This window comes from Mesocricetus auratus, unplaced genomic scaffold (genome assembly GCF_017639785.1).
Source record: "Mesocricetus auratus isolate SY011 unplaced genomic scaffold, BCM_Maur_2.0 Super-Scaffold_100004, whole genome shotgun sequence".
Lineage (NCBI taxonomy): Eukaryota > Metazoa > Chordata > Mammalia > Rodentia > Cricetidae > Mesocricetus > Mesocricetus auratus.
This window is the reverse complement of record NW_024429189.1, coordinates 52,916,433-52,943,506: the sequence shown is the minus strand read 5'-3', so window position 1 is coordinate 52,943,506 and position 27,074 is coordinate 52,916,433. Positions and strand designations below refer to the sequence as shown.

At 35.6% G+C, this 27,074-nt stretch overlaps 2 protein-coding genes and 1 long non-coding RNA gene across 12 annotated transcripts in view; 2 read left to right on the top strand and 1 right to left on the bottom strand.

The window, feature by feature from the left end:
• The window catches only part of Tfpi (tissue factor pathway inhibitor), a 41,273-nt gene extending 30,762 nt beyond the window's left edge, over positions 1–10,511 (top strand). For 5 of the 6 annotated variants that reach the window (XM_040745702.1, XM_013121696.3, XM_013121706.3 and 2 more), the window contains 2 exons: positions 8,499–8,678; positions 9,884–10,511. In XM_040745702.1, coding sequence (XP_040601636.1) covers positions 8,499–8,678; positions 9,884–9,975 — 272 coding nt within the window. In that variant the 3' untranslated portion in view covers positions 9,976–10,511. Of the gene's footprint in view, positions 1–56; positions 137–442; positions 2,604–8,498; positions 8,679–9,883 lie in introns of those variants that run through there. The other variant, XM_040745705.1, reaches the window with a different exon arrangement.
• The window catches only part of LOC121140411, a 78,118-nt gene that overhangs the window by 31,048 nt on the left and 19,996 nt on the right, over positions 1–27,074 (bottom strand). Inside the window, exon 3 of one of the 2 annotated variants that reach the window (XR_005877242.1) lies at positions 7,779–7,896. The exons of the other annotated variant lie outside the window; for it this stretch is intronic. This is a non-coding gene — a long non-coding RNA (uncharacterized LOC121140411). The remainder of the gene's footprint in view (positions 1–7,778; positions 7,897–27,074) is intronic. 2 annotated transcript variants of the gene reach the window in all.
• Calcrl (calcitonin receptor like receptor) overlaps positions 18,283–27,074 on the top strand; it is a 100,479-nt gene continuing 91,687 nt past the window's right edge. The window contains exons 1-3 of one of the 4 annotated variants that reach the window (XM_021232279.2): positions 18,283–18,535; positions 19,680–19,780; positions 25,583–25,665. The gene's annotated coding sequence lies outside the window, so the exon portion shown is untranslated. The remainder of the gene's footprint in view (positions 18,536–19,679; positions 19,781–25,582; positions 25,666–27,074) is intronic. The other 3 variants (XM_021232284.2, XM_021232280.2, XM_005065102.4) reach the window with 3 other exon arrangements.

Here is a 27,074-nt window from a genome sequence, read left to right as displayed (position 1 = left end):
GTTAAGCATACGATAGATGACTTACATGTTTTATTTATTAATTTTGTGATTCACAGTTACAAAAGAAGGAACAAATGGTGGTTGGAAGAATGCTGATTATACTTACCACGTCTTTCTGAACGCCTTCTACATTCATGTACTCACACTTTTTGTCATTAGGATTGGATAGCATTCTATGTATATTCTATTATGCATTTCCTTTGGGTTTACTTAATATTTAGATAGTATACTTGATGTTTTTATACTCATAATTAATAAAGTTTTAATATTAACATTCATAGTTAGCATAGTCTTTTACTATGTCTAACTGGTAAACATAACTGGGAAAGGAAGACTAATCATATTGGTTCTGGGTCTTTGGGGTAGACTTGACCTTTCTTGGAAAAAAAAGTTTTCCAAATTCTCATAGCCGACTTTGCTTCTATACATCATCTCTTAACAGTTGCCTTGGGACTGCATCACCTTTATGATATTTTGAAAAAACTCATCTTTGGTTAGACTTCAAAAGCCTACTGCTAACTCAATCTCCAGCACTTTGTCTCTGAATGAGAAAATGAGCACCTAAGTACTGATCTAGGGCCATACTGCTTCATGCCGGCCTCCAGGTCCAGGGAGAATGACTAGATGTAAAAAAGAAGACCCTGTGGCCACTTGAAACTCTCTTCTGACTCAATCTAACACATAACCTAGGGCCAAACTCTACATACACAGAAAATGGTGGAAAAAATTAATACATATATGTGTGTATATATTATCATTGGCCTTCTGGAAGAGGAACAATGTTGACAGAGAAGCTATCAAATAATTAAATGTCACCATTGCCTCTATGTTCTCTTGGAAGATAGTGATTATATGCAGAGGAATATTGAAATCAAGTAAATTTTCTGGGAAGAAGATATCCCCTTACTAACTAAGGAATACACATTTAAATGCATACCCCAAGAAATCATGAGTGCCATGGACAGTGCTGTAAACCTCATTTCATCGGCAAGCACACACAATTTGAAGCAAGTATGTTGGCCTTGAGATGTATTCTCACTGAGAAGCATAGAATGTATCTCATCCTACCAGTTCCTGCATAGTAAATCTGGGAGCTTGTGCTGACACCCTGGCAAGCTGGCTTTCCAGAAATAGACAGCTTTAGCAGAGCTCACATCAGACCTTCTACTTCCTGGCAGGAGTGCTGGCCAGAAACAAAAATGTGGCACTGCCTCTGCCAAAATCGCAGCTGTCACCCTACCTACCTGGAAAATCTCTTCACAGACAATTTTGAATCTAACTAAAGACAACGGTTGTCCCAGACAGTGGAGCCCTCCAGAGAAATGTTTCTCGACGTCAATAGATACTTTTACAGGAGATGAAGTAGACAACTTCACTGTGGCAACCAGATTAGTTTAAGTGACATTTGTGTGGAATAAAATAATAGAAATTTAAGCTTGTGAAAATTATAAAGCTACAACAGAAACTTAGTTGCATATTAACACAGACCAAACTACTATCACTATTAATTTGTTAAGATTTCTTTTCTTAAAGCAGTAGGAAAATCCATATTGGAATACGAATTTTGTATTGACAGCAAAAAGATAGACTAGGAACAGGGGTTAGTTTAGTCTTAATTCTCTGAGTGTCACTTTTATCTTTAAAGATTGGATGATCTCTGCAGAAATGAAGTGAGAAGCACCCACTACAGAGCCCCACACTCCTACCTCTCACAATACCCCAGGGCCATGCTCCCTGTTTTCAACTGTATGAATGCCAGGAGCTTACTCACTGGCACGCATCTGATCACAGAGACATAAAGGCCTGGATTGTGTTTTGTGATTTCTAGAATGAGGCCAGGTTGAACATGCCAACCTAATGATTCCTGCCTTCAGATGGTGGAGAGCTATTTGGCTCACCACTGTTGCCCCCAAGGCTGCTTCCAGCCTCCTTATTAGGGTTTCTGTTTCAATTACGCACACCTTTCTCCTGTTCAGACTCGAACGCCAATTCATCCATGTGACAGTGCATGAGGCACATTTAGATGGTTTTGACTGGAGACTGATGGGGAGAAGGGATTTGGAGATTATAAATAATGAAGTGTCACAAGCTGTATCTGATAAAATTTTTGAAGTATTTGCCCAGTAAGTCTAGAAGCATTTTCTACTTAGCTTTAAGAGTGTTGCCTCATGATTGGTTAGAACATTGGCTTTAGGAATGGAATTTGAGTTCGATTCCAGTCCTTTAATTTCCTGACTTGTTTTGTACCGTTGAAAAAAAGCATGCCATTTCTCTCAGCCTCCAGTTCGTTCTTTGCCTCGTGTGGAATGCAATGCGTCATACAGTGTTTAAAATCCTGTAATAGCATGCAAAACTCTTTATCCATGTTGTCATTAATGAGAATATTGATTTAAAGACATTTCGGTGGTGATGACCCTGACCCAAATTCACCTAAGATACATAGCTGGTAAAGAAGTAACTCAAAGATATTGCTAATGCGTATTTTGGTTTTGACGCAATTAAAGCTGTAGCCTTGAATAGAAGAATATTAATTCATTATAGTTAACACACGTGCTTGTAAACTCCAAGCATAATTAATTAAATAAAATTTCACCTTTTGTGTCTCTGGGTTTTGCTTGTGATCATTGGAGGCATTAAACACCTTTATGATCTGAGGTATGGATTTGTGTGCTTCCTAATTAAAGTGAAATTCGTAAAATTGACTACATGGCTGATGGGAATTGTCATAGAATCTGGAAATGGAAGAATGGAAATATGAGGGTGGTTTTGTTCTTTAGAGATGTAATTGTCAAGTAGGAGAAGGCTTTTGTGATGAGACCTTACAGGCGGTATGGCGGGATAAGGTGAAATTTAAAACGTGGGCACCGGTGACGTAGATCCCAGGGTAAGCATATTTGCTGCTGAGTCTGCTCTGGAAAAGCCCAGCTTTCTCACTTCCTGATTTCCTCAGTTGCCTGTGGTTCTTTGTGTACACCCAAATTCCGCTTTTCCAGTTCTACACTCTACCATTCTGTTTGTTCTGTTCTGTTCTTTACTAGTCTAGACTTTTTAAAATACCCCTCCAGATAAGCTGGGAATACTCTCATCTTTGTGCTGTCACCCGTATTCTACTGTTTCTCTGATTGCTGAAAGCCCATTCTATTAAAGGTAACCAATACATTAAACAAACAGAAGACAATAAGTGATCTGCCGCACAGACAAAGGTCTATGATATGCCTTTATCTATAGCCTATCCCACAGGGTTCTCCAGATAGTATTCTTAAATTTAGTGTACATGTATGGGAGTTTGGCATGCACGTATGTCTGCGCATCTCACGTGTTCATTGCCTGAGGCAGCCAGTATCAGTTCCTGGACTGGAATTACAGAAATATAGCCACGTGGGTCCTGTGCGAGAGCAGCAGGTGTTCTTAATTGCTGAGCCGTCTCTCCAGGCCTTCTGCACAATATTTGAAGATGAAAATGGTACTGATTGTAAGTATATTTTTCCAAACATATATTTCCTGGTAAAACATTTAATTGAAAAAATATGTTTATGAAAATTTCATAATTGTCATTGTCTAAGGCCTTTTTGCTTCCTGGATTGTTAAGAAAAATTCTTCAGTATAGTACCTTAATGAACTCTGAGTGTGGATTAGTTGACCTCTAGACAAAAGCAAACAAATACCTACTTAGTTTCTCTCTTTCCTTTTTAATCTGGGTAGGCTTTCCTGTCCAGGAAAGAGTTCTTACAGTCTCTTCCTATGACCTTTCCATGTCAAATTTTCTGGCTGCACAGACTCTACGTTTTACCTTCTACTAAGTGGCCTAGTACATGCAGTGTAACAGAACCAATCCTCTAAGGAATTGCTTAGCAGTCCTTGCCTGCTTTTCAATGTTGACGGAAGTATCAGTTTCTATGGTTTTAGAGACTTCTCTTCTAGTGGGTGATTGCATGTTTTCTGTAAAGCAGAGGAGACGGTGGATTTATTGTCCATTACCAATCAGAGCATGTTCCAGTCTGTAGCATTTTATTTATCACTGTAGGGAACTGAATTAACTCTAGTCAAATATTTTTATTTGTAACTTGAGCATTAGAATTAAAATTTGGCAATAATCATATCACACAGAAGAAAAAATTTCTTGTCCATTTGTCAATAAATGTTCTTTAATTTGCAAAAAAATTAATTATAGCTGGACAGTAGTGGCTCATGCCTTTCATCCTAGTACTTGGGAGGCTGAAGCAGGTGGATCTCTGTGAGTTTGAGGCCAGCCTGGTCTACAGAGTGAGTTCCAGGACAGGCTTCAAAGTTACACAGAGAAACCCTCTCTTGAAAAACAAAACAAATCAAAACAAAAAATTCACCATGAAGCAAATGATTGAAAGACTGTAAGTGTCTGCTGGAGGAGTTCAAAAGCATATAATAAGCTCAACACAAACATTTTCTCTGGAACTTTAGCCTAGCAAACTTCTGAGTTTACAAACTATAAAGCTATATTTATAGTAATCACTTATCACATAGACTCGCAGCACTTTGCCCAATGAATAACGTATAATTTTCACTTTTATTTATGTGTTTTTATATAGATATATCTATGCATGAATTTGGCATTTTGGCATATAATACAAGTTAGCATATTTTACTAATTTTAAGTTACACATTTTTCAACATCTTAACATGGTTGTAATCATGATGAAGCTTATCACTGATGGTACACAATTATATGATCAGGTTTTCCTTATTAGTAGTACATAAAATAAGCTTATCGTAAAGTCAAAGACAGATTCTGTGTAAGTGATGTTTAGTAGAACTGATGGACAATTATGCACATATTTAAAAGGGTATATAATTGTATATAATATAAGTATATATTCACAAGTTATTCAGAATAATAATATGTAGGGTAGTACATGGATATATATTTGTATATACAAATTATTTTGAGAAAACCCTTTTCAAAATCATTGATAGTAATTTAATTGGGGGAGGGAATTATGTGGATGTTTTGTTTCATATTTTTTGTTTTGGTATTATTTAAAATTTTATAAAAATTGTAATGAAATTATGTTTCTCTTTACTACAACTTATAGGAAAAAAAAAGGAATGATTTGTTATTCAATCCCCCCCTTCCCAATCCCAGAAGGAAACAAGTTCATGGGTCATGAAGTGGTTCACAAATACTAATTTTCTTGATACCATGAGCACTTACACAGGGAAGTATTGTGGGAATAAGACATTTCAGTAATGTTTCAGTGCACTAAGTCTGAAGTGTACTGTATGAATTTCAAAGTCAATTTACATAAAACATTTTACTTGAGAAGTGGACCCTGGGCCACCACCCTGCACTCTAGTAGTCACACTAGATAGTCACGGTTTTCTAACAAAAAAGGAAAGGGAGGTGGTATGCCATGACACCTATCAAAAAGCCCTCTAGATGGAATCCACTCAACTTGTTATTGATGGCGGATCAAGGAAGAATGCATTTGGCTATTAAAGTCCCTTTGGAACATGAGCAGAAACCAGCCAGGTTAGTGTCTTTTTATCCTATCTTAAATTTCTGTCACTAATCATAATCTAGACTAAACAAATCACACTATGCAACTACTTCAAAATGTATATTCTTTCATTGTAGATATCAACGTCTGTTTCAATAGGTGAGTGTCTACCTATGTTAAGAATAACTTTGTAACTGAACACAGACAAACTTATCTTTTCATGGGATACAAACATATTCTATTTTCTCACTTCTGGAAATTTAATTAGATGCTAGTCAAGGTCTCCAAACATTCTGCAGAAACTGCGTTACTTTACCTATCATTTATATTAAAATAACTAAATGGTAGTCAGCATTAACATAATCTTAAAAACTAGGAGTTCACTTCAACATTGTCTGTAATTCATGTTCTGGGAAAACAAGTACCTTATAAAAAGACTCCCAAGTTGAAAAATGTTTTGCATACTGTAATACTTTACTATGTATAGTACTGAATACTTAGTGATAAATTTCAAACTATACTCCACTCTGAACATAGCATCCTTTCTAGTATTAGGAACATGACTGCTGATGTGGTCAAAGATATGCTGGATTGGATCTGTGCAGATCGGGTATCAGGACTAACAGAATGAGACAAGGAAACAGCTGCCACCGTACATTCTTGGGAAGATGCCTCCGGGTGGAGCGAGCGAGTGTGTGGTAGCAGGAGGTGTGTGGTATGCATCTGCATGCGGACCTCAGCTCCCAGATCTGTGCTAGACACTTAGGCAGAAGTCACTGTGCACAGGTGGCAGAAATGTGAAGTCCTGGATGGTTAAATTGGCAATGAAGCCTTTCTGGTTCACCTGTGCTCTTGACTGCCTTCTTTCATATGAACCCTGCCTTCTGATGCCCAGTGCTGCATGAAACCCATTTCCACTGGCTTCTGAGTTCACTGGCCACTAGTGAATATTTCTGGATTCTTAGATGGCCAAAGGAAGACAGAGCTTAGAGCCTATGTGCCCATTATACCTGTGGCATATACGCCATGATTTATGTTCCCCTAGAAATGCCTGTTCTGGTTCTAGTTTTAACCTGGGATGTAGGTTTTTGGTTTCTGGTAATATTCTTCCTTCTTACCTCCAGTCTAGGGGAAGTAGTCAAGTTAGCTTTTTTCACTTAGAAATATGTTCAATTTTGATTATGATGCTAAACTTTCATCGGGTTATACACTAAGTGGAGAAGGAGTTGCTCTCAGAGAATGAAAAATTCTCTGTTTTGACTTAAGGGGTCTTAGGGTGGGCATTGCTATTAAAACATAGTAATTGACATTTGTAAAGAAAGGTACACTTATAGATATTGATACATTAAACATGCATTATCTGCAAATTACTGTGGACTGACACATCTTGTATAGAAGACCCTAAAATGATGTATACGTTACATACCTTCTATATACAATTTGTTATGAAATATATGTGGTGCTTGCTGGAAAAAAACATAAAACAAGTAACAAATTCCTCTGTTTCTCGATTCCATTCAAATGCTTCTAGTCTGCCATTTCTGTTTCTGAACCTGGGTGGTGGTTTTGGAAGTTCAGGAGTCAAAGGAGGTGCAGTTGCTAACTATTCAAATCTAAACTGGGTAGGAATGAAAAAAACACAGGATACTCACTGGAGTAGCTGGACAATAGGAGGACCCAACTGCAATGTGTCTCCTCTACCTTTGGAACTACTTTCTTAAACTGCTCATGACAAAAAGTGCGGGCATATGGTGGAACCTTTAGAACACATTCCCATCACATGATCTTAACTCAGGTTTATGATGGGGCACGCTCATGTTCAAGGATGCAGAGTAGCAGAATATAAAGTAATAGCCTAGACACTTTATGAACACTGCTTTAGAGATCTTAAGGGTTTCATTCAAAATCAGTGTTTATATGTTTAGCCAAAGATCTAAATGAAACTAAATATTCTTCATGTGAGTGTAAGTCTTACATTTTGCACATTGCCTTTATAATTTTTCTTATATATTAACCTGTCATCCTCAGTCCCTCAGTATGTCAGTTATTATATCCAGACATTCTGATTTCTACTCATATATCTAGAAGGCAGGAGATGACAAAAATGTGTTTATCAAATTAAGGCTCTTCTTATGTGTTCTTCACTTTTAGTCTTTTTCCATCTAGGGTTTACATGCCAAAAGATTGCTGCTTGCTTTCTGCACAACCTGCTTGCCTTTTCTGGGCACTGGATTGTTCAAAGTTGGATTTTCTGCCCATGAACATTTTCCGGGCTGCCTCTGCATGTGCTGTATGACATCTTACCATCTGCTGAAGCCACTGAAGTTTTCCTCTATAGTTCATCAATCACCACCTTACTCGCAGCCTTCGTTTATGACCATCAGACAAAGCTGGACAGCTGAGAAGCACCAGCTTGCCCTTCCTGAGAGAAATCACCAAAGAAATTTAAAAAACATTACTAAGCTCCAACTACTTTTCACATTAGAGTTATCGTTATCACTGTTGTCATTATTACCCTAGTTGCATGTTCTTGGTTTTTGAGCATTTGTTGGTCCTGTTGACAGACTGAGCTATCTATTTCAAACCAGTGACTTACTTTACTATGGAAATATGGACAATTTATTTCATATATACTAATTTATATGTCTTTGTAAATATACAGTTGAAGTTTCAGAAGATAAGTTGTTGAGTAGGACTTGGTTTGATTGTGTATAACTAATTTGTTCATATAAACACTAACCATTGGCTTTTCTTTTATCAAATGTGCTCTGTTTGGTTCATTGGAAAAGATCATGGTATTATGGACATTTCAATTTGTTTAAGTGTATTATGGGAATTGAAACTCTTGGGCTTTCTTGAGTATTAATCTTTGCAGGATTCTGCTTTATTCAGAAGACATGCCATCAAGCTAATCTGCAAGGAACACATAACAAGAAGGCTCAGATTCATCATGTATAGAGCTTACCAAATTTTCTGTCTTTTAAAAATATTTATTTATTTATTTATCTGTTTATTTATTTATAGAATATCATGGCCCTTCATGGTGTCTTAGTCCAGCAGACAGTGGATTGTGTCAAGCCAATGAGACGAGATTCTACTACAATTCAACCATTGGGAAATGTCGCCAATTTAAGTACACTGGATGTGGGGGAAACAATAATAATTTTACTACAAAAAAAGACTGTGTTAGGGCGTGTAAAAGAGGTATGATATGCTTCCCATTAAATCACTGATATTTGGAATGATAATTATGTTGAAATTATAAAATACTTTAACTTATGAAATAACAAACATTTCCTTACTTATAGGAAGCAATATTGTCTTAGTCAATATTTGTCTTCCCACCAACTAAACTTAGAAAATATTGGTAGATATGCTAGCTGTAATTGTTCTTCATGTATTATAGAACAATTATCAATTTCAAATAGATTAAAAATCTTAAATTTTTCTTTTTAAAAGATTTTAATTTATATTTACATATATGTAGTGTGTGTGTGTGTGTGTGTGTATGTGTGCACGCATCTGGATATGAGTATGCCATCTGTGCAGGTGTTTTCAGAGTTTAAATAGGATATCAGATCCACTGGAAGTGAAGTTGCAGGTGTTTATGAACTGACTAAAGTGAGTGTTGGGAGCTGGTCGGTCCTTTGCATGAGCAGTGCACACTCTTAATGACTGAGTGATCTCTCAGGCCCAGTTTTCTTCCTTGAATGTTTAGGAGTTAATAATTTATTTTTAAGAAATATACTAAAAATTTTGCAAGTTCTCTTTTATATTTTAAGTTGTGAGCCTAGCCTTTAACAGCTGAGCCATCTCTCTAGCCCGCAAGTTCTCTTTTAATGCACCAAAACTTTAACATTTTGATTACTTTTCTCCTGAACATAATAATGATATAATACAAAGAACACAAAGAACATACACATTAAATAAAATAATCTGTTATTCTAGTAACCACACATTTATCACATGTGTACTCTCTTATAAAAATAGTCATGTATTCCTAACAGAATGATGATATAGTTACCCAGTTTTGGTGACTTTCATGCATTCCAAACTACTTTCTTAAAATTAGATTATTGGGTGGGAGGATGGGGGGGATGGTGGGGGAGTGCGGGAGGAGGGGAGGGAGAGGGAACTGGGATTGACATGTAAAACAAGCTATTTAAAATTAAAATTAAAAAAATAAGCAGTATCTAAAATCCACTCATTGGCACTTGGAGAGCATATTGCAAAGTAAGATCATTAACAAAGTGTTGAAGCATGATACATAATAAAATTTTCCATGAAGGAACGAGCAAAAAAAATTGGATTATTTTACAGAAATACAGAGACAAATGAACGACAGAAAATTTGAGATAAATTCTTATGTATTCTCTTTTCACTATTATCATTTATTGTTCTTATTGTAGGTTTCATCAAAAGAATATCAAAAGAAGGAGTAATTAAAACCCAAAGAAGAAAGAAGCCTTCAGTGAAAGTAGTCTATGGAGAATTTAATTAGTGTTAAGATATAAACACATTATTATTACATTAATTTCACTAAATATTTCATAAGGTATTTTTACTATGATGTCTATTCTTCTACTACAATAATTTTAATGACTATATTAGTAGATAATTTTCCAGGCCATTGTGTCTGCTAAGAATGTGTTTTCATAGTGTTTCTTTTCCAATCTAGCCAACATACTTTTTAAAAGCTATAATTTATTAACGGCTACTGTGAATTTTATCTCAGTCCCTTTCAAATTGTTTTCCGTTTAACTACAAGTTTTCCTACTACTAACCACATGAACCAGTTTTCTCATTTCCATTGGCGAACATCTACTAGAAGATATATTTTCATTTGTTATGATCATGAACATTATGTACTCTTGATAGTCTAAACCTTCTCAAGTAATTTTGTTTTTAACAGTGTAAGAAATAAAATATTCTAACCTGAACAATAAACTTGACTGTTACACTAGTGTTTACTAGAGAACTTGTTGTTACCTATAAAGGTACAGGGTTGTAAAACCAAATAAAAATCATTGTTCCTGATTCACTCTGCATTTGCTTTCTTATTTAGAACTTGTTGACAATCTCTTTAAGTTACAAAAGTGTAGTTATACATTATGATTTCTTATTTGTCAAAGAAAGTAGTACACAATGTCTCAAAGATCTATGGAAGAAGACATGAATGAGGAGCTGCTGCTTTCCCACATGACACGAATGAGTTCTTTTTTTAGCACTTGGGTGTTGGGTGCCTGGCTAACAGCCGTCTGCAACTCCAGCTCCAAATTCTCCAATATTCTCTTCTGGTCTCCACAGGCACCCACACGCATGTGGCACACACAGATACATATGTATACATAAATTTAAAAACTTTAAAAAGTCTACGTAAGCTTTCTAAATTTGTTTCCATCAACAATTGCATCAATTATTGTATAAAGCCAGACATATTATTAAATAAAAATTATATAACTACACATTATGTAATTGCTTCCATCTCAGACTATTTTAGTACATAGGGTCCATCTCCACATCAGAAGAAAAGAGAAAATGCTGCAAAATTAGTCAACTATTTATTTAGGGGGTGTTGATTTCCTACCAGCAGCTTTTAATTTTATTGTATTTTTTATGAAGTTGGCATTCATTTGTTCTCATTGTCTTTGGGTATGCCATTCTTTCTCAGGCTCTTTGACGTGAACACAGAGGTCATGATTATATTTCCTGTGCAACATAAAATTCCCCACTCTATCAGTTCCTCAGGTCCAGTTCTTGGATTATTCCCAGCACTCTGTCAGTTTCCTAGATAGCATTACTCAGAACACTGAGTAAAGAGGGCTGGGGCAGAGTGGCTCATAGTAATTAATTTTATGAAGGGCAACAGGGAGGAGGGGTAGGTGGACACGAAGGTGAATGAAAAGTGAGTAAGATGTATTTTTTTACCAAATAATAGTTCACATTTAATCATTACTTAATATAGTGAAAAAAAAGCAAAGTTTAAGCATCAACTTCAATAAATGAATGAATTTTGTGAAATTCAACCTTTTTATCTGAATAATTGTGCAGTAAAATAGTGATCAGCTAATCTGATGATACAGATGTTCCAAAATCATAAGTAATATGAAATTTAGGAATCAAATTTTAAAATCATTCTATTAAAGTGAAGATTAGGGCCTAAATGTTCCCCATTGCTTCTTCTGCTCAACATAGACCAACATCCTTAGTTTTATAGTAAATATAAAAGGACAAAATACAGAAATTAGTTGGGAAGTGTATACTGTGTCAAATTCTTTTCATTTGTTTTTCATAATTAAATAAAAAATTCAAGAAAGGTTCATGGCTCAGGAATAATGTTTACTAAACCTGGAGGCTCTGATTTCCAGTATATGTGGATAATACTCCATTTTCTCACATTTTTTGAGTCAATTTGATTCCCAGACAAATAGAAGCTCTATAATGCTCTTTGGAAGATGATCAGTTATTGACATGCAGGGGAGAATCCTAGGAAGATGATGACTAGATTTTGAAATACGTTTTCAATATTCCCTCAGTCTTTTTGTACATACATGCCAGGCGAAAGCTTTGCTATTCCCCTAGGACTGACCTAGGCCTGAAGCATCGGGTCTTTGACCTTGCCAAGCTCATGTCAACAACACAAATCAACTCAGGAATTCATCCTCTCCCCACATATATCAAACGCCTCACCTTCCTACTGGTCAAAGCTCAGAAAACATCAAGAAAGAGGGGTGGGAAAAACAGTAAATTAGAGGATCAGAGAAGCACCATGAAATGCTATCCTCTGCTCAAAACAGCTGCGGTTACCTGCACAAGATCAAGCCAGTTAAGCATTCCAGTATGGAAAAAGGAAAAGATCACAGTCCTCACCCCTAGCTGATGCATGGTTGATAGTTGACTGTTGCTGGGAGAAAGTAACTTTTCTTTAGAAGGGAAGACAGCGATAGATTCTGTAGCCTAATGGATGTCCCTTATACACATGTGCATATGAGCAGCACTAATCAGACCTAGTAAGTTATTAAAAGATAGAGAGAAAGGGGAGAGAGACATGAAGTTATGAGGATAAAGATGGGGTACTCTTGGGAAACTGGAGGCATGGAATGAGATGGATATCAATTTAAATTGTGTATATGTATAAAAATGTCAAAGGTTTCAAACAAATAAAAATGTTTACAGCAAAATCTCAAGAGCAGAGAAAAGTCCTATTGACAAATTTTGTATTCTAGTTGCTATCATAATGTTTAAAATGGTAGATGATCAATTGGTTTGTGCTCAGTGGTTGACTATTCAAAAACTTTCTGGTGATGAAAAGTTTGAAGACCTGTGTCTTGGAGATAATGAGTATGCACAAAATATGGTTTTGTGAAAGGTCTGCTAACTATTAAGTTGAAGCAATATTATAGCCCATTAACGATTAAAATTTTGGACAGATAATTTTGAACAAATACTTATCAAACTTAAAAGAAGCTTGTTTATCAAAATGTGAGAGGCATATACCATTATGTTAGGAGTTGTTGGAAATTCGATTTATATCCCTGATCAGTTGTTTAGGAGTACATCAACACTGACCCAGTCATAGACTTCAGAGCACTGGTGTGTGTGTGTATGTGTGTGTGTGTGTGTGTGTGTGTGTGTGTGTGTGTGAGTGTGTGTGTGTGTGAGTGTGTGTGTGTGTGTGTATGTGGAGGGGGAGAGAACATACCTTTTTTATTTATTTTAAATTTAAATTAGAAACAAGGTTGCTTCACATGTCAATTCCGTTTCCCTCCTCTCCTCCCGTGCCCTTCTACCAACCCCTCCAATATCCCCTCATTTCCCCAGGGAGGGTGAGGTCCTCCATGGGGGTAGGTCATACCTTTTTTAGTTGTTGAAATTCGTTTCATTAGTGGAAAAGGGAGAGGATTTTACTTTTATTCCTGCCAGCAAGCCACATTTTATAATTTGTGAACACTAGGTGGCAGGATGGGACTGCAGATACCCAATTCCTCAACTATCAAGAATTCCATCCTCACAGGTTCCTAGAATTCTTATTCAAAGTACAGCATGTTACTCTTTAAATTATTTATTCTGTACATTACAAACCCCTTTATGCTTATAAATATTCATATTCTAGACAACAGGGTTGTGGTAAATAAAACGAATGAAAATTTGAAGAAAATAGAATAAATTACAAATTGCTAAAACCTTTTACAAGTTATAGTAATGACAATAGTTGAATAATATAATATAAAATAACATAATATAATATGTAATATACAAAATAGTATATTGTCTTCTGGTATTAGAAAGCATTAAAACTATCTGTCACCTTTGAATTTAATGATTAATTTGTTTGCAAATATAGAATTGTTCATGTAAAAAATGACCTATAGGTCAAGATGTCAAATTAAAATTTAAATTAGATTTTGTTTTCACAATCAAGATTAGTATTAAAAAATAGGAAGCATTTCACAACACATCCAGTATAAATTGATATCATGAGATGAGAAAGCATAGTCTTCAATGTCTAACTCTGTTCCAGAAATAGAAAGAATTATTTTAAGCCTTTCTGGGAAAGGAGATTTTCCTGCCTCAAATGAACTGCTCACACATTAATTCTTGTTCTTTATTTATTACTCGTCCATACCAATAGATTCACGGAACAAGGCTGACCAAATGCAGTTTTTCACTCAAGCAGGCACACTCCTGAGCATGAAGGGGTAAGGCCCACAGAAGTGAGAAATAAAATCACTCCATCCAAGAGCACTTAGAACCGAGAGCTCACTTCACCTTACTTAAATAAACCAGGAATTTTTAAGCTTTTCAATCTGAAATTTGTTCTACATGTTCTATTTCATGACTCATTTGCCAGTATACTAACCCTTTCTTCTTCCAGTAGACTCTCATGAACACCACCAGCCAGATAATACTATATCCCCAGATGTTCAAATCCACCAAGACACATCAAGAATGAGGCTTTGTGAATAGGTAAATGTTTGGTTGATTCTGATGTGATTGGACTGTCTTGGGGAAGTTCATCATGAAATCCTGTAGGAAATATGACAGGATCGTCAGATGACTTTGTTATTATGCGGATGGCATGCATGCATTGAATGCTTACTTTGAATTCTGTTTTTGCACTTGTATAAATCTTATGCATACTAAATCTTACTAAAATGTTATTACTTATCTTCAATAAATAATTTGTACAAGTAGAATGAAAACTGGTCCCTTAGTTTTAGAAATAACATATTCACTCTCAGTAGACATGGTGTTGGGTAGAAATTGATTTACCAAATGCAATTAATTATTCTTTGCCTTGGAAAAAGCCCTAACAGCAGTTGCTAGGTAAAGCAGTACACAATGAAGTCAACTTGTTACCTTAATAAAAATTTTTTGATGTAAGTGTGTAAGACTTTTGCGTTTCTCAAATACTGAATTCTTATAAGGGATGGAGTACGCTAGCCTTTTAGTTACATCAATGATTTAAAGATATTTTACATTATAAACATACAAAAAGTGCTAATTTAAGATGCTAGCTGCAAGCGGTCACAAGCTTATGTTTTGGTTGTGAGCCTAGCCTTTAACGGCTGAGCCATCTCTCCAGCCCTCACAAGCTTATTTTTAAATGCTGTCTTTGACCACCCTTGCGCTTCCACTGAGAATGGTCTATCTATAACATGTTCCATGTAAAAATGTTCTGTTTTGGTTGTTTTTAAAGAACCATATTTCAAGGCAATAGCTACAGAAACTCAAGTGGTCAGTTTAGACAGCAGAAACCTAAATTTGTCACACATGATTTTCATCTAATTTGTCTAGCTTGTGGATCTAAGACTTGGATTTAGCATCTTCTTGATTAATTGCTTTGTGAGGCAAGGGCCATTTTGTAGGGGAGGCTATAGCCTTATTTAGAGATGTTGGCACTTTTGTGCCCCATAAAGGACCAAAATGCAGGGCATAAGTCCTGCAGTAAAATTCTGAAATGGACAAATATTCCTCCAAATGCCTTTCATCCGTGCTTTATTCCTCACTTTACAGAGAGGTGGACTGGGAGCCCTTGTGCATGGCTTATGCTCTATGTGGGTGTACTGGCAGCACTAGCTGCTAATTACAGATAACGGGATTTCTTACATGCTTTCAACTGTCTTTTATACGGCCCAAACAGAAGACATCTTATTTGTTCTTTATTTCCTAAAACACAACTATTTTGAGTGTTTATCTGAAAATACAAACTTGATCACTACTTATCAAAGAATTCTAAGTAGCATCAGTATGTTCTGGGAAAAGATCACAATATAAAATACACGTGGAGCAGGTAAGACTGAATGAATGTACTAGCAATATCCCATTGGCTCAGAATTACCTAATTAATTTCTGGAATTATTTCTTGTCATACTAAAGAGTACATTTGAGAAGTTTCCCTCAATCTTTTCACTTGTCCATACATGTGTTGGCATATTCTAGCTTCCCAGAGCATCTATCAATATAGCATGTAGTAATATAGCATTTATTCATCTGATTACTAGGATGTACATTTACTACTCTAACGAAGACACATATATGATACTAACAAGAATTATTCAGAATCTCTATGGACCACAGACATAAGCCTATGTACCCAACCAACAATTTATTCTAAATACTACAAGTTGTATTAAATTTGTCATTTAAACAGCACCTTGTATATCTATATTGCAGGAGAATGATCATTGGATTGTGATTAGCCAGGCATCATCTCAAAGAAAGAATTCCTTTACTTACTAAGACCCTGCTATGTTTGAACAAATCCAATGAATGAATCAAAAAATGTTATGCTTTAACATTTACTGGAAATGTGTGTAGCTTTCCACACATCAGTCTCTGTCTCAGGGGTCAAACATTCTTAGAACGGTATATGCGGACACGTACTGTGATCATTTGGGAGTTAAAGATCTAGTATTTGCTTTACCCTGAACTTTAAGCTGGAAACATCATACTCAAAAGTTCTGTCACAATCATGCAGACAAGTGTGAGCACCTGCACTGGGACGAAGCCTTGTCGCTCCCTGTGCATCGTGTGACTCCGCATCAAAACTCCGCAGTTTTCACCCAAGCACGTCTCTGCTGTTTTTCTGATTAATGAGTTATTATTTAAGGAGGCAGTGGTGACTACAGCATTGGCTTTTCTTCCCAAGAGCTGGAGGAAACAGCACAACGGAAAATAATCCAATAGTTCCCTAAAGAAAGCAAAACTAAAATTCTATACAAAGTGACTTCCCAATTTACCTCAACTGCTCAGGCTCCATCTCCGAAGGTCATACATTGTGTCATTTAAGTTTGCTGCATAGCTTTTCCTTTAGTGGTGATTGATTGAGATTGTCAATTATGTCTCTTATTTTTATACGTATATATCCTATTATAGATACATACATAAAATTGAAGATCTTGTAATAAATTTCTTCCACAGATGAAGAAAGTAAAAGTTTAAAAAAAGACCACAGTTTTTCAGAAGTACATTATTCTTAGATTCTGTAGCCTGTGACTTTACTTCCGTTGCTAATCTTCAGGGACTCTGGGCTCAGTTTGCTACCTAGTTGCAGTAGCTTACCTATCAGTCTGTGCCTCTGAGCTTAATTCAGGGAGATTTCCTTGCTCATTATAAAATATGTTGATCCAAAGTTTAAAAGATGTAAATAATTCCAGATATTATTTCATTTATCTTTTCCCTTTGTGAGAAATTTGATGCAAAGATCATGCGACTTTTTGTACTGTCTGGGTTCGGGAGTTATGATTATTGCCAAATCTCATAATTTGTCACTTTATATAAAACTAACAAATATATTTCAGGTTTATAGTTTTTTTCCCTGCTGACACTCAATGATTTCTTAAAGTGTTTATGATACAATTATGTTTAGAGGTAAAATTTTTTAGAAAAAATTACAATTCATTTACCACATAAAATTATTGCATTGTATCATGTTTGAAAATAGCTATATTTTCTGTCAGGTATAAATACTGATACCCCAAAATACAGAGTGCCACATGCTAATTTACAGGTTTTCTATTATCTTTGAATAATAACTGAAAACACTGTAAATTGTAAGTACTTATGTGTGACTTAAATGTTAATAAACAGATAATATGAAATAAAAAAGAAAATACATTTTCTTTAAGGTTATTTTGAAACAAAATAATATAATGTTTAGGTTATATACAATGACATAATTACATCAAATATTTAAAAGTATGTGCTATAATTTTACACTCTATATACAAATAGGCTTTATGATATAGTCACATATGCTTATGTCATGAACGAGTAAAAGGAATTTTTAGAAAGGGCAGAACAAAGCTCCTTCATCTCTTCATACAAAATTGATTGTGGATTGGATCACATATCAGTGCTCCGAATTACTGAGCCTAAAGTAATTGTGATTCTCATAACTCCATGCACATTTAGGAAGAAAGATGTGACAGATAACATTGTTCCTGTGTGTTCTGGGAACTCTAGTTCAACACACACACACACACACACACACACACACACACACACACACACACACACACACACACACCTAACTCCTTTGATTCTTTTACACTCAGATTGCCTACCCATCACAGTCAGCAAGTTCTAACAACTCAGTCTACGTAAAAGCCCGCCAGCTTTTGCTGGTAACAATGTGTTCACACAGCAAAGGATCTCTGTCTGCTCAGGCTGCTTCTTGCTCTTGTCAGAGTGAGAAGGGAGTTGCTGCTCCTTTCCTGGGGTAAGCTATTTGAGAAAGAAAGTAACCTAACACTAACTGCAGGCGGGGCGGGGTGATGTAACAGGAAGCGGTGATGTTTCCCTTCTGTGGCTGATCACTTACAATCTGACAACACTCCCCATCTACTCAGAGCAAGCCCTCTCTCTCCAGCCCTGCAGTCCTGCCTTAGACTCAGGCTCCCTTGCCTGGAGCTCACTCATCCTGCCGGCAGGACCACAGTGTAAGGCTCAGACTCTTCTCACGTCGTCTAGGGGGAACCGCTCTCCTGCGGAATCTCAGACAATCAAATTCCTTCCTGAGACTATTTCACACAGAATTTCCTTAGGAGCGGTGCTGGGTAAGTGTATTATTCAGAATTTTTATTCTCAGTAAAATTCTCAGGTCGTTTGGCAATGCTTCTAGCAAGGATTTAGTAAGTGGTACTGAAATAATGTTGAAACCGCCTTTTTTAAATTCTACACTAGCGAGTCTTACAACAGTGCATGCAAAATCTGTTACTAGTGTATAAGGGTATTTACAGTGGTATTTAGAAAATAAAATTCCCGACTAACTAACCTTGTGAATGGACTGGAAGGCAAATTTCTGAACAAATATTTTAATCCGGAGACAATGCCGTTTAAAATTAGTTCTACTATTGGCTAAATCCAGTCCTGACAGCTGGAAAACATCTGCCCCTCAGGAAGGGTCTTTACAGTTTCCACATAATCAGTATTCTAAGGAAGGGGTGGCAGAAAACTCGTGGGGCTCAAGAGTCTTCCTGTGTGGCTGAACGCAAAGTAGGGTTAAAAGAAAAGCCACCAGTCTGGACTTCTGTGAGCCTTTCTATCTACACTTACATCCCTAACTACCGAACCAATGGCATTTTCACTCTTCTTTGTTGCCAGATATGTGTAAATAGCTTTGCTTTTGTTTTGTTCTTTTTTGTTTGTTTCTTGGAGGGGGGTTCTTGAACTGTTTCCATTGCGTTTAAATCATGAGTGTTTTACAAGTTAAGTAAGGAAAACAAAAACAAAAACCAAACAAAAACAAAAAACTGCAACAAAACAAAAAAAAAAACTGAACTGTCCAGTGTTGTTAAGAAAATGTAGTGATTTCTGCATTACTTCATGTTTTTTTTTTAAACTTTCAAGCTTAAGAGTGGTGTAATTTCAACTGTCCTGCAAATTTGCAGGGAAGAATGTCCTAGGAGCTCTCTATAGATACCAAAACAGTGATATGACAAGCAAGTGTATTAACTCATTAAACAGAGGAATTACATTAGGTATTCCAAGAAGCATTTGTGGGACAAAGCTGAGATGAAACATCTGTAATGCGCTCTCCCACAGTACAGACTGTCCTGAGAATCGAAGAAACTAGTGTCTAGTTAACAAGTGGTTATTACACAGACATTGCAAATTATCGCTAGGGGATGTAAGACATCAGATTTGGATTTGAATTGTGTTACTAGCATAATTATTGAATTCTATGTTTTCTCACTCAAGTGAAATCATACAGCTCTGAGATGTCTTTCAATGCTAGCTAGCAGTCTGACCACAGCCACCCGTCGTCTGGCAAACAAACAGCATGTACAAACTCATCTTGAGTAAGTCCTTAATGATTTTTGGCGCTGTTTCCATACATGCTTTTCAATGGAATGGAAACATTAATTTGTACACTTGAAAATTTTAAAAGCATTGTAGCTGATTTATGTTTTCAGTTTTTTTATTACTATACCACTGTGTTTTCAGATGTGTAGAAATGCATAAGGTGTTTTTAAGACACGACTTTTTACAAATACTCATTTGGTAACTGGAGAAAGAAGTAGAATCAACACATTAAATAATTGAATTCATATAGTAACAGAAACTGAGAAGCATTATTCTAAACCAGATTACTTTCTGAAATTAGGTACCTTAATAAATTATTATAAATTAGTAACTACACAAACTCTTCTGATTTTTGTTGAATTAATGCTCCAAATACGTAATCATCTTGTATAGTTTATTTAAATATCCTCATTTATATTCACAGCATTGTTTAAAACAATCTTTATTACCAAAAATGATAACAGAAAAATGCCAGGCAATGAATATTGATGGTCATTAGGTGTAGACATTATCTAAGTTAATAACTGGGAGGTAAAATAAGAATTCATATCATTCTAGAATAAATGTGACATTTAAAATGAATAAACAAATGTGTGAGAATAAACTATGTTTATATCTATGTTAGTTTAACTTTATGGAAGATATTCCTCGTAGCATCATAAAATCAATGCATATGATCTTAGACAAGTCTTAAATATGTCAAATAAAAATACAGAATTCAAAAGCACCATGTCTCATGTGATCTGAAATACGTTTTATCTAAACTGTTCTATTTGTAAAGTGATACATTTAGATGGCTATTTGCAGCCGGTACAACAATAAGGTGTTATCAGTTTTATCTCTGCTTGCATTTTGATAGTAACTATTTCTTCAGAATTGTTTTTTAATTTTGCAGATAAATTAATACAATTACCTTTAAAGAATCAAAATAGGCATTCATGAAAGAAAATGTGTTTCCTGCTTTATACATGACTTTGATTGATCTAGTAAAGTTAATTTTGCTTTTAGAGGTACAATGAGGTCACTTTTCCAGAATTCAGATAAAGTCCAAGAACTTAATTCCTTGTTTTTGTTTGGGATTTAGGGAAGCTTCTAAAGCATTAACACAAGTCATGTCTCACAGCAGAGTTAATGGAAGCTAGGGGTCAAGTCTATAGTACAGCCTAACTCCTAACTCATTCAGAATTCACTCACAATGAAGACGAGTGACTAGCACACAGCTGACGAGAGAACAAACATTTCTCTGGGCCTGGTTTGGAAGAGCTGTCTGTGGATGAAGGCTAGACATGTATTTTTTAATGCAATCTCTTTCTACAAAGGACTATACGGCAACATTAAATTATTTTAAAAACTCATTTAATATGTAAAGGTATTCCAATGCAATTGTGTAGAGACTAAACTTTGCAAAATTACAAATAAGATCTGCATCCTGACGACGTGTGAGTATTCTCCCCATTTACTTGTATAGAAATTCTCTTTCTGCCCCAAATCTTTCATAATGGCAGTTGTACAAGCTCCAAGTATCTGTAGTCTACCCATTTTAAATTTTAGGTAACTGGAGAAAGAAGTAAAAACAATACCTTAAATAACTCGATGTTTTTATTGCATAGTTGAATATTCAGTGGAACAATAGGTAGAATATAAAAATTCAGTGAATAAAAATGAAGGTGTCATGCTTAAGGAAAAATGAAAAAAGTGAACTATATATCATAATCGTATTATAATATTCATTTGACAAAAAGAAATATATTTTTATATTCTGCTGCAATTTTCAGGACAGCAGAAATTCCTCAATAAATCCAGGTGATTAGTCTTTTATTTGTAATTTAGTATTATAATACTTGACAGTGTATTAGCTTAAAACAAATAATCTCAACACTTTTTAAATCATTTCAGTTTTTTAAATCAATGAATTGTTTTAGAAAAAAGAAAAAAGTTTAATTTTGAAGGACACATTAAACATTTTACTCCCAGTCAAGCAGTGGTGGCACACTCTTTAATTCCAGCACTTAGGAGGCAGAGGCAGACTGGTCTATCAGTTTGAGGCCAGCCTGGTCTACATAGTGAGTTCCAGGACAGCCAGGTCTCCATAGAGAAACCCAGAGAACCAAAAATCCAAAAAACCCAAAACCAATCAAACACAAAAAGAACCCCTCCAAAACCCCAATCACCAACAACAGAACCCCCCAAAACAACAACAACCATTTACTTTCTAGTATTGTTAAATAAATTTGTCACTAGCCACTAGTTTGCTAGAAATATTGTCACATAATACATTTTATTTTTACAGAACACATTTCTCTCATTTTTTCTTCAGTTAGTTTCTTTATGGAACACTATATTATGTAGCACAAACACATTAATATACTGTTTGCAAATTCAGTCAAAATAATATATAAAGGTTTTTAAAAGGAGTTTAATCCATACATGGTTTAAAAAATACGTTATATTTTTCTGCCTTCCAGTCAATTAAAATATCTAATGCGACATGAGCCAAAGAAACAGAATAATAAATTGACCAATTACTTAATAATCCCATGGTATTGGAGTTTAATTCTCTGTTTCATTGCAGTATTTGGGTGGAATCTGTTTTTAAGAGAACTCTTGCTCCCCTTAACACTATACCATTTTTTTAAGCTAAAAGAAACTACCTTCATAAGGCATACACTATTGCAAAAATACCTTACCATTATTACTCTATTCAGGCTTAGCCTAAGTTAACTGTGTTTAACCTGAGTCCAGTTGTGTTTTTCAGAAAAGCTCTAGTAAATCTTCAGACAGCATTTATAGCGTTAAGTAAACAGCAGGTTGGTTTGTAATAGACTGAGTTTATTACACCTCAGTTCCCTGGAAGGTCTTTTACTTGCTCCTGGATAGATAAGGCTGACTTTAACAATGAAAACTAGTATAAACTTGTCTTATATCCAAACACTAGCTGGAAACCAATAGCTATTCAGTTATTTTTTTGTATATCTAACTCAATTTAACCTACTTTCTAGGTATAATTTCAAGGGAAAATTGAGACTTTGGTCAAAGTTTGAGGAAGGAATGAATACATTACATTTTTAATTCGAAATGATAAAGGTGAAAAAATAATTTCATCAGTATAAAACTGTTATTAATGATTCTGAAGCTATTTTTTAATATAAGAGGCAAAAGAGAGACCTGCTTAGGTTAATAAATGGAACCTAATATTAGAATAACAGGCTTAGTATTTTATAAAACAGGCTGCCAATGTGTGCTCCTTCAAGATCTTAATTTCAATGAGGTTGATAAAGACCTTCGAAAGAACATTCCAATATGCTTACCTGGATAAGGAAAAACAACTTATACAATTGCTTTAGAAATTCAAGTGTTATGTCTACACATGAGCCTAGCAAACTCTAGCCCTACAACATCAGCATGTGAATCTCAGAGTTTACCACTTAGTTTTCCTCATCATCTATAAACAGTGAGTGATAATCATGCTGCTTTATAAAGATTAGCGTGAAGTGTGTGAGAAAATATGTGGATGTGTTTAGCATGAAATATGTTAGAAATATACGTGGACTGTGGTCACAGAATATTTGGGTATAAGTAGCTGTTCAGTCTATTTCAGAGATCATCAGGTCTTTCTGAAATACAACCGAAGCCATAATGTGTATTTGTACAAAAATATCCAACATTTAGGCAATGAAAATACATTCTGCTCATATGACGGAGCATGAGCAAGTGTAATTATTCAAAGTGATTATCCTTTTGTCCTCATGAAATATGCATCAGAGCAAAATCTTGATTACTATTTAGCGTGACATGAGGGCTTGTATGTGTAAATCCAGCACTTACAAAGTGGAGGCAGGAGGATTACCCCAGTTTAGAGGTCAGCTTGGGCTATTAATAAGCTCTAGTATAGCATGGGCTGCAGAGTGAGATGCTGTCTAAAGTATATAAATAAATTACTGTCTAGAGTGTAGTTGCAAATACTATCCATGGAAGCTTAAAACAAAAAGAATATTGAGATCCAACAAACTCAACTTATGTGATTAAAAGTCTTTTTGGTTATTTGGATTTTTAGACTGTCTTGTAGTAGATATTTCTAGTTACTTTGTAATGATAAACACACGTTTTCTTATTTATTAAAATCTCTCGAGAGTACCTGTTCAAGAAGATGAAAACAGTTAGGTTATGAAAGAATTGAGATAATTTATTGTAAGCGTTTGCTTTTGAATATTTGTGGGTTATGACCTTCTTGTGAATGTGGTAAAAACTGAAAACCCTTTCTGAAGAGACGATAAACATGCAGATAAACTTCATTCACAGAGACACATTTTTTAAATGTAATTGCGTGGGATTCACAGGACTTCCTGTTTGATGGATCTTGCTTTCCTGATTCTCATCTATACAGGGGCTTTCTCATTTGCTTTTCTGCCCAGATTACAATCTGCTTTTATGATGGTGCACTTTGAGGAAGAAATTCTTCTTTTTGTTCTTCACATTATGGTTTAATTCCATGGGGGACACCTCTGTTATAACTCACTTGACTGTATAGCTATTTCTATTGAGAAAATACTAGGATTAAAATGCATTGAATTGACAGTGGAATTAAAAAGAATTTTCACTGCTAAAGTATGAAAGGTTAAAGCTGTTGTAGAATACCCCAACAAAGACAAATATAATGTGAGTGGTGTAGAATTCATCAGATCGATCTTTATTTCAGTGTTATTACTTCCTAATGTTTCATCTGCAATCCAGAGCTGTCCAGTTAGTACATGGATACAGAAAATAATGGACATATCAAGCTCTGATACTTTAGACAACACTTAAACAACTGCCCACCAATCTGTGGCAAAATGAGGAAAGTAGAATACTGACAGCAGCACCTATTGAGTTCATACCTCCAACTGAATTACTTGACTGTTGCCCAAAACAGAGGCCCTGTTCCATGTGTCACAGGGGACTGAAGAGATGACTGTTAGGGGTTAAGAGCACTGGCTGATCTTCCAGAAGACCTAAGTTCAATTCCCAGTACTCACATGGCAGCTCACAACTGTCTATAACTGAAATTCCAGGGAATCTGACACCTCACACCAATGTACATAAAATAAAATTAAGTAAATTATCAAAAAACCAAACAAACGCAATATAGGACTTTCCACGTGATGAGGTCTTGTTGGAAACTCTATGTTACTTTTGTATATTTTAGTTGGATGGAATTTTGTTCTTTAAATATTAATATGCACTAACTATGATTAAACAATGCATCACTGTATTATGACCATTTTAAGACTTGAAACATGGAATAATAGCATACTAGAATCATTTGTAAAGGATAAATAAGGAAAATAATATGAGAAATTGAATTAACTAAAAATGAGACAAGCATTAAGATAATTAAAGTTTCAAACTGTCAACTGGGTTGTTGAGATCTCATTGATCAGATCTCACTTGAAAGCCTTCCTCTTCAAATCACTGAAGTCAATTTGCAAAGTTTTATCCTTAAGAAATTGCTTTTAAAAACAAAACAAGCATGCCTATATTTAATAACTCATGTTTTTATTCTACCTAGTTCTACAACTATATACATTAGCTCACAATGAATATAATAAAATTAACAGGGTTTATATATGAGTTTGGCAAGTTTTCAAGAACACCCACTAAATGTACAGTGCATTAACTATGCATTCACTAAGGTGTATTCTCTAAGTTCTGAACTTCAGTAATTTAAGGACCATGTTTTCCAACCCTTTCATAATACATATAACTTCTGAAGTGGCAGACCTTTATACATTTAAAAAACTAATCGACTCTTCCTAATTCAGAGACAGGAAACAGGTGCCCAAAGTGTGTGCCCTTGGAGGATTTTGTGAAGTCTAGAGACAGTTTGTGCTACGAGGAGAAGAAGGTAGGTTTGTGCACCCAGACAACAGTCATTTCCACCTGGTTTAACTTCAAATATAGTTCCACACCTGAAGTGATATTTTCCAAAAAATCTAACAGCATTGAAAACTTAAAAGGGAGCTTTTTTTTCTTCCCAAGACAGGGTTTCTCTGTCCTGGAACTAGCTCTTGTAGACCATGCTGGCCTTGAACTCACATTGATCAGCCTGCCTCTGCCTCCCAAGTGCCGGGATTAAAGGTGTTCGACACCAACGCCTGGTCAAAAGGGAGCTTTTCTATCTGGACATATGTCACATGTATCCATACCAAAGTGAAAAGCCATTTGAAGTAAGATTAAATTTGTGTAAATACCAAAAATTCTTTTGTACAGCATTATGGATAGAAGCTTATGACAGAGTCAGTGAGGGAGGTCTAACTGGAGTAAAATGGAGGAGAAATAATATTTTACTGTTAGCCACAGAGAGATGCATCATTGCAGCCTCCGGTTATGAAAACTAACCCCACTCCTCATCATTCATGGGTACAGGATTCTTAGCATACAGACTTCAGATCTCCTTCTTCCCGTTGTGGAGCTCCTCAGCTCTGGAAAACTGGCTTAACACCTGTACTTCTAATATACACCAACACAAATTAAAGGGACATAAGAATGCCATCTAACTTTTTCTATGTTTCTTTTAATGACCATAAAGGTTCTTCTCCCGGACATCAACAGGCAAAGTTCCTCACTTCTCTGTAGTGTGACTCATTATAGTCATTTGCTGTGAGCTCTGCCCAAGTCACTACTTAGAATCAACCTTTGCCTACCCCACTACTGTCCTCTCATGTTTTTCAACTACGTAGTATGGCCTGGACTTTTCCTATAATAGTAAGCATCTAGCAACAATCTATCTTAAGCAATTGTTACACTTTTTCCGAACTTTGTCTATTCCTCTTGCATGTTCCTTTTCCATATACAAAGGCATTTCACTAATTTTCTAAACTTTTCTAGAAAGGACTGAATGCCATTGGTGCTCAAAATTGTTCAACAAATGGTTGAATGGATGAATTCTACATACTGGTCTTTATGCCACAGAAAACTACACATTGACCTCATGGTTTTGGATGCTGGAGCTTCAATTCTGAATGTGTTAGGATCTCTGCACACATCCAGAGAGGAAACCAATGACTATTTTTTTATCCTCAGTTTGTCTAATGTTTATCCCTATACTGTCTTTGTGAGGGAAACAAACTGAAGGAGGCTTTCTGTGATGAGCTTGGTGTTCAGGTTTCACTGAATTCCAAGCAATGAGCCTTCCAACTAGTATAACTAAGAAAAGAGCCCAGGGTTTTGACACAAAGTGTTGAAGCCTTTCCACAAGAGACCCAACAATGGCTGAAACTGGCAGAATTATTGTTGAAACTGGCAAACTTGCCA